Below are 13,405 nucleotides of genomic sequence, written 5' to 3'. Positions count from 1 at the left end.
TGAATTGTTCCTTAATAGTGCACAGGTGAACATGCATGAAGTATGGATTGACTTCAGTTCCTGCTCCTTGGAAGACCGTACCTACCCCTCTAGAATTGGGTCTTAATCTCTTCCAGCACCACAGTGTGTCCATACTCGGTTCTCTATATCGTCACCTTCAAATTTTTTCCCTTTTCAACTGGCCGGTCTGTTTTTTCCTCTTAAAGTTCCCTTAATCCAGCTCTTGCCAATACTCCTTCCAGTTTGAGATCTCCATGAGAATTAATCACCTTACAGTATGTTCACAGCACAAGTACTGCTATGAAGAGAAACTAAACCACTCCTTATCTCTCTGTATTATTCTGGCTACATCTCTAAGTTTGCAGGCAAGTTGTGAACTAATATCTTATGGTTTCTATATTTATTTCCCTCCACTTTCAAACTTATGGTGCCTTGCTTACATTTTTTATTCTTTTGAAAACATTGCATAATTTTGGATAGCTTTCAAAAATATTTTCTCTGGTTCAAGCACACGTTGAGTGGGATGTGAAGGAGAATCTGTGACTGTTCTGCAAGAGGTCAGACTAGATTACTGCTTGTCACGCTAATTCTTGTGTTGGCTTTAAGCACATACTCAAGGCATAAGGCTTTTTCATGATTCCCCTCCTGAATTATTGAAATCACAGTATGATGGCTGACTTGATCTAAGGGGCAACACTGGGGCATTTACAGCTAGAGTTGCAGACTGGAAATAAGACAGTAACTTTTTTTTTTCCTGTTTTCTGAGCTCTTGAGAACTATTTTTAAAATATGTATGTATATGTAATATATTTGTGGCTTATCTTTCTAATTACCAGTATTATTGGCTTTAATTCATGGTAGCATCAGGATAAATTCCTATCTCCTGATTAGTATTTTTGGAAAATAAATTTGCACCAAAGCCTATTATGCTGCAAGCAGTTAAAATAACTCCACAACCCTGAAAAGCAGCAAGAGGCAAAACTATACTTACAGAGTCTTTGTTCTAGTTTCTTTTGACTGACGTCTGATAAACATATAGTGAATATTGAATTATAATTCTGCCCATCTGTTAGTGGTAGCACAGCATGTTAGATACTCTGCTACTAAGTTCAAGACTTTGCTATGGTTCCTCATTCCCACACACGCAGATAAGGGTGTGAGGGGAGGGAAAGGGTGGGGCTGGATACAGTCCCTAAGGCATTTTCAGTGGTGTTCAACCTTCCTCAAACAGATCTAGAATTTCCAAGGTTTTTAGGTTCTATTTCAACATCTAAGTTAGTGGCTGGGATTTCAAGAGACTCATGTGCTTTACACTGTGAAGCTAGCCTGCAGAGCTGGAACAACACTTCTTAAGACATCTAGGCTATACCTCAACTAAATATACTCCAACAAACACAATAATTTCTAATAGGAGAATCCATCTTCCACAGGCAGCAGTTGTATGTTCAGACACCAGATAGCCTTACTTTACCAACCAGTTTTGCAATTTGAGTTTTAAAAACAACTACTGAGAAATGGCTGTTCTCTCATGAGAGCCATTTCAAAATCTGTGTCACTTTTTTCTCAAGATCTTGTTATCTCAAAAAAAAAAAAATTTATTTGCCCATTTCCTTCATTGTGAAGTGAAGCCAAAACTTGCAGACAATACTAGCAGGATATATTTTATATATTTTTATATAAAAAGAAAATATGTTTTCTTTATATCCTATAGAATTTCTTTGCTTAAATTTTGGGAGAACAGGTCTTTGTGAACTAAGCTCATGCAGGGGCTGTGTTGAGATTTTGTAGTTTCATTCCTACTTCAAGTTTTTGTCAGAAATTCTTCTCAGCTGTTTGTGCTTAGTCTGACATGAGGGACTTTTGAATGTCTCCTCTTAATTAATTGAACAGCTTTTTTTCTGATGCTTTTTGTCTCCTGTTTTCTGCGTAATCATGCTGAGTACATTTTGACCTCTTAATTTTCCTTTTTTAAACCAATACAGGTGAAACAGGCTTGGTTTCAGGAATATGTGTCCATTTGGGTACCAAAACATGCACGCACTCTATTTTTCAGCCTCTAAATTCTTGTTCAAAATGAAGGCCAAGTATGGTGAACCCTTGGAATAAGGTTTTCCAGAGGCTAAGTTGCTCCTTCCCAAATCCACCTTCTATAAATTGGTTCCTTCTACCTTCAATGAACACAGTTCATAGCCCTGTTTCTCTCTCGATTAGAAGAGGTTATACATCAATTATAGAGAAATAATCACAGAAGGACCCTGGCCTTACCAGTTGCCAACTAATTATTACAAAGTGCTGAAGTGCTGTTTGTCTCCTCAACTGATTTCAATGCCCTAGTGAGAAACACTCAGCCCCTTGAAGGATTAGGCCCTACGTCATTTCTAATCACATCTTTGGCTCCTCTCTAGTGGGCCTGGGCTTTAGCTGTTAGTCAGTCTGAGATGGTGGAATGGCATGAAGAGTTATGAGAATTAAAGATGGGAAACCTTCATCAGTTCACATTGCCTGCCCTTGTGCCAAGATAGGACTCTTCAGAGTTGCAAGTAATTGCTTTGAGTGAGTTTTGTAGCAGTCTATGGCTGTTCTTTCAAAGTTTGTAGTATATCAGTTAAGGAACAGTAGCTATAGTAACCTACTGACTTGGGATTCCTTAGAGGTATGATAGATTCTGACTAACAAAATGACTGTCACTTTGGTTTAGGGACTCTTTCACTTCAAAATGGTTACTTTGAAAGTAATAAGCAAAAAAAATAGAGAAACCAGTCAACGTAGCATTCAGCTAGAATATTCTTTACTGCTTGCATTAATTACTCCATAGTCAGATAGCTCTGTGATTAAATTTACATTCCTCAAAAAATCCATTAAGGCAGTTTGACTAGCTTAATTCATTTTCTCTGCTTTCACACACAGATCAACTTGACATCATTTCAATGGCTGAAACAACAATGATGCCTGAGGAAATTGAGCTTGAGATGGCAAAGATCCAGAGACTTCGGGAAGTCTTAGTCAGAAGAGAATCAGAACTCAGGTTTATGTAAGTATCAATACTTCTGGGAAAACACTATGCAAAATTAATCAAAATAGGAAAGAATGCTATTTAGAAGACTTTTATCTGCTTGACATTTTAAAAGGAAGAAAGATAAAGAGCATCCCAGTTAGGTGAATGCTTGCAAAATGCCATTGGGAAATAATTTTTGTAGTTGCAAAGGAAATTACCTTTTTAATTCAGCACCTTTTTTATTCAGTATGATTTGCAGAAGACATAAAAGGGATCTATTACTTACAAAAGGAAACTTTAGCAAAGTACGTGTCTACAGAGCATATTTTTATACCTGACTTCAGTCCTTTGTGGGAAGGATATTTGTCTGAAGAAAATACCAACAGGTAGGGGATTTGGAGCTTCTACAGTCTAACCTAATTCAGGCTTTATTCCTCACTTCATTAGTGGTCTCAGACAGTTCATGTCACAAGAGAGCACACTGTGTTGGACTAATAGCAGCCAGGATTTGACATTTGTTAAATGGAAGCCATTAAATTATGAAAACAAAACACTTTTTCATGTATCAAGATAAATAGCAATACTCCAAGAGAGATTTTTCAAAACTGCCAAAAGGGTCAGGCATAGGAGCCTCACTGAAGGTTAATCAAAATTAATCCAGTTCTGATTATGAAGTCAATAGGGTTCATATTCCTAAATCACTGAATTTACAAGACCAGGACTTATTAATAAGGAGTATATTATTTTGAAGTCCCATCTGTCTGTGAGTACCTGAGGTCAGAAACCAACGCCTTTGCTGGCAGGCCAAGAACCTCAGTAGATCTAAAACCTGTTGAACCCAGACCCTTGGCATTAATGAAGCTACAGTAGCCTGAAAAAACTCCCTTGCTCTCTTCTCCCTTTAAAGTACAGAGATAGGACTAGTACTTTAACCCTTACACCTGGAGGTTAATTTCAGTGCCCTGACTTGCACTGCCAGAAGTTGAAAGCCTCATTCTCAAACAGTACAGACACCTGTCTTGGAATATCCTGGAAGACTTCAGCTGCAAATCACTGCTTAGACACCTTTGGAAGTAAGGACTGGTTAATAGTGACACTGATCTTTAATAATGCTGTAGTGGTACAAACAAAGTAAACAGGAAAGGTTTTGTCACACCTGCTCCTGGTAGTCAAATAGCTGCTAGTTTATTGGCTTGTACATAAATTTAATCTGGAAGAAGTCTGCACTTCTCTTGACATTTTCTGTATCAAACAAAGCACTGAAATAAACTGTCCCAGTGAATGAGAGCCATAGCAGGTATCTACTTGTCATTGTTTTGCATGTTATTCACTTGTTCTGTTTGTTCTGGTATCTAGTCTGTTCATTTCCCCCATGCTCACACTCATCACACGCTTTATTGCCTAGCACTTGTTTGAGTAAGGAATTTAACATAGAGGAGCTTGCTTATTGAAAAGGGAATATAACTGACATTCATACCGTGCAACAGTACTCTTCCTGCATTAGATACTGTCCAAATACACTCTGCCTAGAGCTACCCAAGAGCACTCCCCAGCCGTTCACTGGCTGAGTGAGGAAAGCTCTTCTGAGCATCAAAGTCTCCACTAGATTTGGCCCTAGGTATTAGCAAAGCAGGCAGGTGACAGAGGCAGCAACTGCTAGAGATGGCCCCGCTCTTTTGTCTTTTCTAAGTCATGGAGAGCCAAGCTTGTTGCTGCTGCCACTGTTCAGCAAGAGGGACTGAGGTCTGTGCCACTGCCACAGACCCTTTCATTCCTTCAGCAGCAGCGGGCCAAGATGACCACTTTTCCAGGGATATTCACACAGCTTTCTAGCCCGACTGTTCCCTTCTCTGTGGCAGAATATCGTGACACTGCTCATTAATCCTTGAGGCAGTTAAATTCAGTTTGTTAACACCACTGAATGAAATGGTGAGATAGCATCTGTCTCTGCACTGGGACTATACTTGCAAACCAAGACTGCACTGATCATGATGTTTCAAGCCCTGTGTTGGCTTCCCATCTTTCTAAGCCCATTTACAACAGGCAAGTTCTTCATACTGGCTCATCAAATGTGAAAGAAAAAGCAGCTTCTCTCACTCACAGAGGCCTCCAGAATTAGGACATGCTTCCCATAATAGCTTTTAGGAATCCAAAAAATTGTCTATTTGACTTTATCTCATTTTTTAAAATGTTTTTACATTTTATTGCTGACAAGTGAGAAGCATGTTGCTACTGATGCCCAAGTAATATAGCAGCACCTGTTCTTTACTACCTTTCATTCTGGATAGTTTACACCGACAGAGTGGCTCAGTTGCATTTGTTTTCAATGACAAATATCTTTTAACGACCTCTTGCTGAGATTAACAGCACAACTCACGGTTACCTCAGTGGTCCAAGTTTTGTATCTGTTTAACTAAGCAAATTACATAAACTCTAATTCATGGACATGTTGTGGAAGACTTTGTACGTGGCCATATTTAATTTTTTTCAGTTGTTTCCTGAAGTAACGTATTGCCAGTGTCCCAAGACCAGAAGTCTATATGTAGGTCATGAATTTTAGTAATTGTTTTCTTCTGACAGGACTAGATTCCCCTGTGAATGACCTATACAACCAACTGCATGAAACTGAGCTCTCTCAGGCAGGTGTAAGGCAGACTCGACTGCGAACATGTGGCTGCTAACTAGCAGTACTACACCTATGCTCACGCCACCAAGTTCAAGACCAGCTTTAATGAGAAACAGATCTCTTTAGTTCTTGTACCTGCTTTAGCTTTTTGTTCAATTATAACAAAAGGATAAAATATACGTATAGTAATGGAGAAAATGTGTAGTATGTTTGTATTCTTTTTTTTTCCCCTCATGTTGTTAGCAACAGAGTAGAAATTCTCTTGAGTTAAATTGGGCTTTTTTAAGTTCTTATAAAAGCATGAACACAATGAAATAATTCCATATCACTTACACATCCAGCCACAGCTTACATCTCTAGCTACGTTTTTAAAACTAATGGTTTATTCTTCTCACTGTCTCTCTGTATGACTGATTTTTTTATTCACATGTAGCCAGATCCTAAAGCTAGGAGAAACTACATTGTAGCTGTGCTTTAAAAAGAAAAATTATAAAAATAAGCTAGAGGGCTTCTGCTCTTGAGTGTATCACCAGCCCTAATGGTGGCCATAGCTCCTTCATGTTAAGAGGCATACAGCCTGTCAGGTTTACTTACACACACCAGCAACTACTACAACTCTTCACAGCACAGATGCTGTATTTTAACAATATTCACACTTAAAAATAAGAAAACAAAATGCTGCAAGCTAGACCTGTTGCTCATTCAGAGCAAGCTCTTCGCCTGTCAGAGTGATGCAGGTTTAATCCATGGAAGGAACTTGCTCCAAGACTACTAATTGAAATTACTGCTTTCCTTGAAGAAGACGCACAAAGAAGATCAAGATGGGATAATAATAAAACTCACTGATGTCTGAAACAGCTCTGCAACAACACATGTTGTCTTTAAGTATTATGTCAACATTTTGCCCAAACAAATGCAGTAGCCATAAAATAAGGGCATTTGGTAAAGAACTGCTCCAGGTTAGCATATCAGCCAGTACAAAAAAACCAAACACAACTAAAACCAAAAACCAAACCCAACTAAAAAAAAACCCTAGCAAGGTCTGGATGCTTAGTTGGTTTGCACTCCAGCCTGGAGTTGGTTTGCATTTTTCACACTTCTGTGCATGAACCAGTAAAAACTTTACCTGCTGGTATGGGAGATCATCAATAATGTAATATTCTTTCAGGTAGCTCCTCAGCTGTAATCTATATAGCATGTATGTCTTTTCAAGCAACATGGACTCGACAGCTTTTCTGCTTTGAAAATTAAGGCATCGAGGCCTTATTTTTACCATTGTAATACTATGAGGTCCATGTTCCCTCTCCCCACTGAATAAAGTAACATCAACGATGAAGTCTGTAGGACAACAAAAGGGATAAAATTAAGTATGTTGCTCCTACATCACTATACAAATGTTACATTGCAGTACTCACAGTTGGTTATACTTCAGTATCTAAATAAAATCTTTACTGAACAGTTCATCATCACTAAAAGCTTTAGAAGAGTCACCCTGTAGGGGTGAAAGAAAGAGTGAGACGGTGAAGAAATAAAAGCCAGATACGTAATCATCATTATTATTTGAAAGTAAGTCCTAATGTATTTGAGAATCAGGCAGTGGGATTAAAATAAAAAATGAAAGGACTTAATAGTATTAGACTTAAAAAGTGGTACAGAGTAGTGTTCAAAAACCATATAAAACTATATGTGGGTTTTTTTTCTCATACGTATCCAAGCAGCCTCTGTGTCTCATCTGTTAGCCTATGTCTATCAAACATACTATTAGTTCAACAGACCCAGATTTTCAGTTTTCAAAATTAAAGTGAGGAAAATTTCAATTATATTTGAACAAATTTCACATACAGTTCTGTGATTAAGTACTGAGTTAAAACATCAAAGCTTGGTTTTTTAGTTTATGAATTTCCTCCCACCTCTTTGCAACAGTCACACTGTGAATAAGCAAGTTGCTTTGTGCTGTACTGGATATTAAAATTACTCACGATCTTTGCTCTGGGCCATCGACAGGTTAATCTCCTCAGGAAGAAATTTTCCACCTTTAGAAATAGATTTGGACACCCAGTCAGCAACAGTAATTCATGTGATACTGAAGTCAGTCACCAGATAAGAGACCTCACCTGCCTGCAGGTTTATGATTCTGGTTAAAGAAGGGAAAGGGCAGCAAAAATTCCTTTAATAAGGGGCACACTTTATTTTTAAAGTTTAGAGGGAGTCCTTCATAGGGCCCCTTCCATTGCAGAGGCATGCAAGGCAGTGCTAACTGCTTGCCCTCACAGGTGAAATGAGCTCTGTGGCCGCATAAGACAAAATGGCCACCATTCTGTGGCACCTCAACCACACAATACAAAATGGCTGCCCTCTCTGTGGGGCCACTGCAGTGACCCTTCCCCTGACACCCACCTTCCTCTTGCAACAGCTTTGAGGAATTTTTTCCATCCTCACAAACTCTGTGCCCTCCCCTTATTGTCTGCTGGGCTGTGTGGCATAGAGGGCCATGGGCTGCCAGCTAAGGCCCTCAAAAAACTTATGTTTTTCTAGCAGCCACCTCCGGTGCCCCTGGCTCCAGTGGGACACAACAGAGCTCTGGCGAGTCCATCACAGGAGGCCTTCGTGAAAACCAGGGGATATTTGGATGCAGGCATGTTAAATGCATGTGTCCTCCACCTGTCCTTCAATAAAAACACTCACTGCTCAGATCACCCCAAGTACAGCACCCAAAAAGGCCACGTACCCTGGTCCAAATCTGAACTTGGTGCAGTTCACAGGGCACGGCTCTGAAAATTAAACTGTCTGGCAGACATCTACTGACAGCTTCCAGAAATTGCACAATTCCTGACTGGTGGACAAGTCAGGTATGTACTAATATCCATCAAAATTATTTTAAAATTCAGAAGATGTCTTTAAGAAGATGTTGCAATTTGTCCACTTCTGTATACCAGGCCCACAAATCATGTACTGTCCACAGCCCCACAGAGCAATACATACTGGTTTTTAGTGACAGAACAATAATTTACTGTTGAAAGGGAATACCTTTGTTTTCTCTTAGACAAATATAGTCTGCCTATCACTGTGTTAGAGAAAAACTTCCCCAAAATACAGGAAAAGTGAACAGTCAGTGAGAACAGTGGAAAGAGGATTTACCCTGTTTAAAAATGAAATACCAAAAATTTTTAAGTGAAGACCACAAATAACCGTACAGTTTCAATACATGTGATTTTTCTCTCTTTTGTACTGCTTTGTAGTCCTTTGTATGCTCTTTCATCTCTGCCTTGCAAATAGAAGTGGAAATTCCTTACTGGTGTACTAAACATAATGTGAGACCTCATTTCAGTAATTAAAACTAAAGCACTTAAAGATATATTTAAACAGTGTAACTTTGTGGAACTCTGAAGTGAAGCAAAAACGTACAGTACAGGAAACTCCAGTTGACATCTCAGTTTCAAATGTGTGAGGCTTCTTTATTGCAAAACACAGCTTTTTCATTTTGCTGAGTGAAGCTCAATAAAATCAGATGTGTGACAGCATGTTCAGCCTGTCCCCTGAAATTTTTTTATTTGAAAACCAAGGGAAGTGGCTGAACTCTTATCCATTTAACAGATTACATGCCATATACTACAGTGAATAGTTCATCTTGTAGTTTATGCTTTAAAAGATGCCAGCTTTCTGATAATGCTTGTTTTTCTTTTTATCGATACAAAGAAATAAAGTAAGCAAAATCAGCTGAAGCAATCGCTTAACAGGTTGTGATGTTTCTCAGACCTTGGTGCAAATTGCAAGTCGGGTATCGGCCTTTGCAAGCCTGTCCTTTGCTTTGCTCTATGCTATTATTTCCTCCTTTAAAAAGAAAAGGAGGGCAGCTGAAGACAGCTGTACTCTTCATATCCAGGAAGTCTGTACTATTTCCAGCTGAATACCTGCTTGCTATGAAGAATTACCTAAAGTTTACATGGAACCAATTTTCAGATTATAAAATCAAGCCTTCCTCAATTAGGTAATGCCACAATTTATATTGTGCAATCACATTTTAGCTGAGGCAACCATAGTCACAGCAGAACAGATGCACTGTGATTTGCTCTGTAATTACATTATCAAATCCTATTTTTGTCTCAAGACCCTGCCTCACTTAGTACCCATGATGGACCTCCTCGGGATATGTCAAGGTTGCGTGGCAATTGTGGCTGTTTGTAGCATCTCTACTTCTATGCTACTGATACTGTGAAATTCCAAAAAATTATGCCAGGAGCTGTTGTGACCATCTCCAGCCAGCCCAGGAAATGAAAACATAGCTTAAATCCATCATATGCTATCTCCAGCTCCTGTGGGTTTATTTTCAGAAAAGCTGAGGACTCAGCACGTATTGATATGAAGGAGACAGTATGTACGGAAAAGCATCAGTTTATAGCTAGCCAGCATTCCCCCTCATTCGCTTCTCAGACTTCTCTCAGCTCATTTCTTAAAATATTCTCTATAAAAAGAGGTTTGGGTCAAACTGTACATTTTCAATCTGTCTTTGCTGTTAAGGAAGGCAAACATACCACTTCAGAACATGCACACTCTCTCTCCCTTTCTAATTATCCTGTCCCACTTCCTTCTTTTCTTTCCTGGTGAGATAATAGGCCCAAAAGCCGAGGGAGCTGCTCAGGCAGCATCCTCTTCATTGCACATTTAATGTGTTACTGCTATAGATACTTGTGTGTGGCTTCAGAAGCAGTTTAGCATTCATATCACTGGGGGGGCATGGACATATACCGTGCTGAAAGACACGATTATAAAAATGGGTAATGCATGTGTTAGCTCAGTTTGGTTGACAGAGGAGACAGGCAGCAAAACCTCAGACCTCTATATGATACAGGAACAGATCAAAACGGAACGTCAAAATAATTTGTAATGCAAGATTCATGGATTTTTAAATGTATTAGCATATTCTGACCCAGTAAATATTAATAGTATAGGTGAGATCTTATCATCCACAGTTACTGCCTATGCCTGTGAATAGAAAAGGCATGGAGTTCTTATAAAATAGCATTCACTGTCATCATGAAACATGCTCCTCGGGAAATCTGCCAGTGCCTGATACTGCAGATGGAAAGCAAAACTTGAAGCCAGCTATATTGGATGACCTTGAACTAAAACTGTGAAAGTTGCTGCCACCTGTGATAGCTGTCTTGGGAGTGGTTATTTCTAGCATGTAGGTGATACTGAATAGCAATTTTTTAATGTACAGGGAACATAAGATATTAAATAGTAAGCCCTATTAGGTTGCTTTAGGCAATTATTTAAAACAGTTTTACTTACCTCATTAAACTTGTTTTATCTGTAAAAATGTAGAATATTTGCTTAATGTCTGTGTGGTTATTACACTGCTAAGCTAATACTGCGACAAAGCCAAATTCACCTCCACATTGACTTAGCATAGTTGAAATTGGTCATTGTCTTTGTAAACTCTCACTACACACTATTAGATGACTCCCTCTTCTCCAGAGTGCTCATAATATCTACATCATCCAAATTCTCCATAGATCTATTCAGGTTTGTAGACCATTTTACACTATTATGTTTGCTTACTTGTAATCCCAGGAACAGCTACCTTTTATGTAGATAAGTTTGCTGCAACTTGATTTTGCCCTGATAATGAACTCATACTAGCAGTCCCACAGCTTCATTAGCTGTCCAGAGTATATAATTAATCCTTGTTTTGGGGTTTTTTTCTTGCTTCTGATCAGGCTTACTTTTTCTTTACCTGCCTTTTTAACCTTTATCCTTTTCCCACTTTGCAAAAAAACCCATAAAACTCTCTTTTGCTGCTGTGACGTTGATGTACTACTCATTGCTAGTAGTAGTAGAGGTGGGATAGTCAGTAATGGTCATTCTATAGGGTATTGGACATAATGGTAGAATCTCCAATTTAGGGGAAATTCATCATGGAGAAAAATTTTTAGTCCATATTCCTTCTAATAACAATAACACATCAACAGAGGTCAGATAGGATTCTCGCCTTTATGTCTTTTGTAGTATGCACAGCACATTGGTATTTTAAAGTACAAAAAGCTATGTCTGCTGATTGCCTGGCTTTATGCAACCACTGCAAAGTGAAGCAACATCAAGCTACACAAGAACTGACAAAGTGAGAAGTTAATTCCTTTGGTGATGATAACCTTCAATAAACCAACTTAGAAATCCTATGTTTTAATTTAGAATGAGTGCAAAAAATGTAGTAGACTTGCACAAAGTGGGAACATGAAACAAACAGTCTCTCATTACTGGCTAAACTCGAGAAGTAATACTGTACTACAAAGCCTGCTTATGTGGAGTGTTTCCATTCCAAAGTGAGAAAAGGCAGCAATGATTGCTGTCTTTGTATGAACAAAGTTCATTTCAAATTTTAATTACTTTTTCAGCCAAGTACTTTATCTCTGTTTCTAGTGACTCACTAATGTAGCATCAACTGTGACTTCTCAGTGGCTTAATGCCACATGTGGCCACAGTGACACACACTGAGCATCACCCTCGGTAAGGGTGAGAGGGAGGGAGAATGTAAAGAGAGAAACAGGCTGTCAAAGGTGTGAATAGCAGTGGTAAATTGCTGGTTATATATTGCTAAGAAGGTGTTCTGACTTTTGCTTTCTTCGCTAGTTTTGATTCTTTCTCTGCTACTTTTTGTCTTTGTACTGTATATCATCTATTTTCTCTCTTCTAAGGTTAAGCATGGAATTCTCTTAGGACTGTTTACTTATATGTACAGCATCTAGTACTTTTCTCTGAGTTCAGCACCTAGCTGTTCCTATAGTGCAAAGAAATAACACCAACAAAACCAAATTTTTTTTTCATGAATAGAGTCGTTGTTGTTGTCAGTGTTTTCTAATAAGATCTGTCTTTTCATGAAAAGGAGTAATAAATCTTTTCTCCTTCACAGTTCTATAATCTTAACAATACAGTATAATTTACTGTGAATTCCTTCCTTTTTTTCCCTGATTGTATCTTGCTCTAGGAACATAGGATGCACTTTGGGATGCTGTAGAGAAGGAGGCAGTTGTGTGATGATTTATATTTTTCAATAAATATATGCGTCAGGTTGTCGGCTTCATAAGGTAAAGTACCATTAAGGAAAATATCAAGCCCAGCTTTATGAGGGATACTATAGCTGTCCCATTGATATAGCCTGGTGTGGCACACACTCTTCTGCAAGATAGGATTCATTTGTGGCTGTGACTGTATGTCCCCATTCACCTTTCCCATCCCAAGCACATTGCAATTGTGTCTCACCTGCAAATACTGAGTCCTTGAGGAAACAACCAGGGAACTGCAAGCTGGGAAATGGCACAGCCTGGTTTCTGTAATGCAAGTTGTCAGATACTCAAAGCTTGAGGCTTTTGAGATTAGGGACAGCATTTCTAGGGGACTGCCATGGATCTAGGAGCCTCAAGGATGTCAGCGTGCCCACTGTAGAACTGGGAACTCCTGGAAGATCCAGATCTGGTGAGGGTCTCCCAGCTCTTCAGATGGGAGCCTGGAAGCCTCAGGAACATGAGTTCAGGACAGAATTGCAAAGTATCTGGACTGTGCACTTTAAGTGGAAAGTATAAATACAAATCAGCTTTCAAAGAGGAAAGAAAAATGCCTTTGTTCAGTTTGATCTCTCTGCAGAGCCATCTCCTTTGCCCTGTTTGACAGCAAACAATCAACCCCAGAGGAAAATATGACATTACACTTTCAACTGCGTGGCAGTAAAAATGCTACATTAAAATGCTCAGAAAGGAGAAGCATTTTTTTAGTGGTGTATAATGATA

At 38.9% G+C, this 13,405-nt stretch overlaps 1 protein-coding gene across 1 annotated transcript in view; it reads left to right on the top strand.

The window, feature by feature from the left end:
• Positions 1–13,405, top strand: part of BMERB1 (bMERB domain containing 1) — a 58,191-nt gene that overhangs the window by 27,207 nt on the left and 17,579 nt on the right. Inside the window, exon 2 of the mRNA XM_052773268.1 lies at positions 2,908–3,031. Within this exon, the coding sequence (XP_052629228.1) occupies positions 2,908–3,031 (124 nt within the window). The remainder of the gene's footprint in view (positions 1–2,907; positions 3,032–13,405) is intronic.

Source organism: Harpia harpyja, chromosome 21 (genome assembly GCF_026419915.1).
Source record: "Harpia harpyja isolate bHarHar1 chromosome 21, bHarHar1 primary haplotype, whole genome shotgun sequence".
In the NCBI taxonomy this organism is placed as follows: Eukaryota; Metazoa; Chordata; class Aves; order Accipitriformes; family Accipitridae; genus Harpia; species Harpia harpyja.
This window is presented reverse-complemented; position numbering and strand designations above follow the sequence as displayed.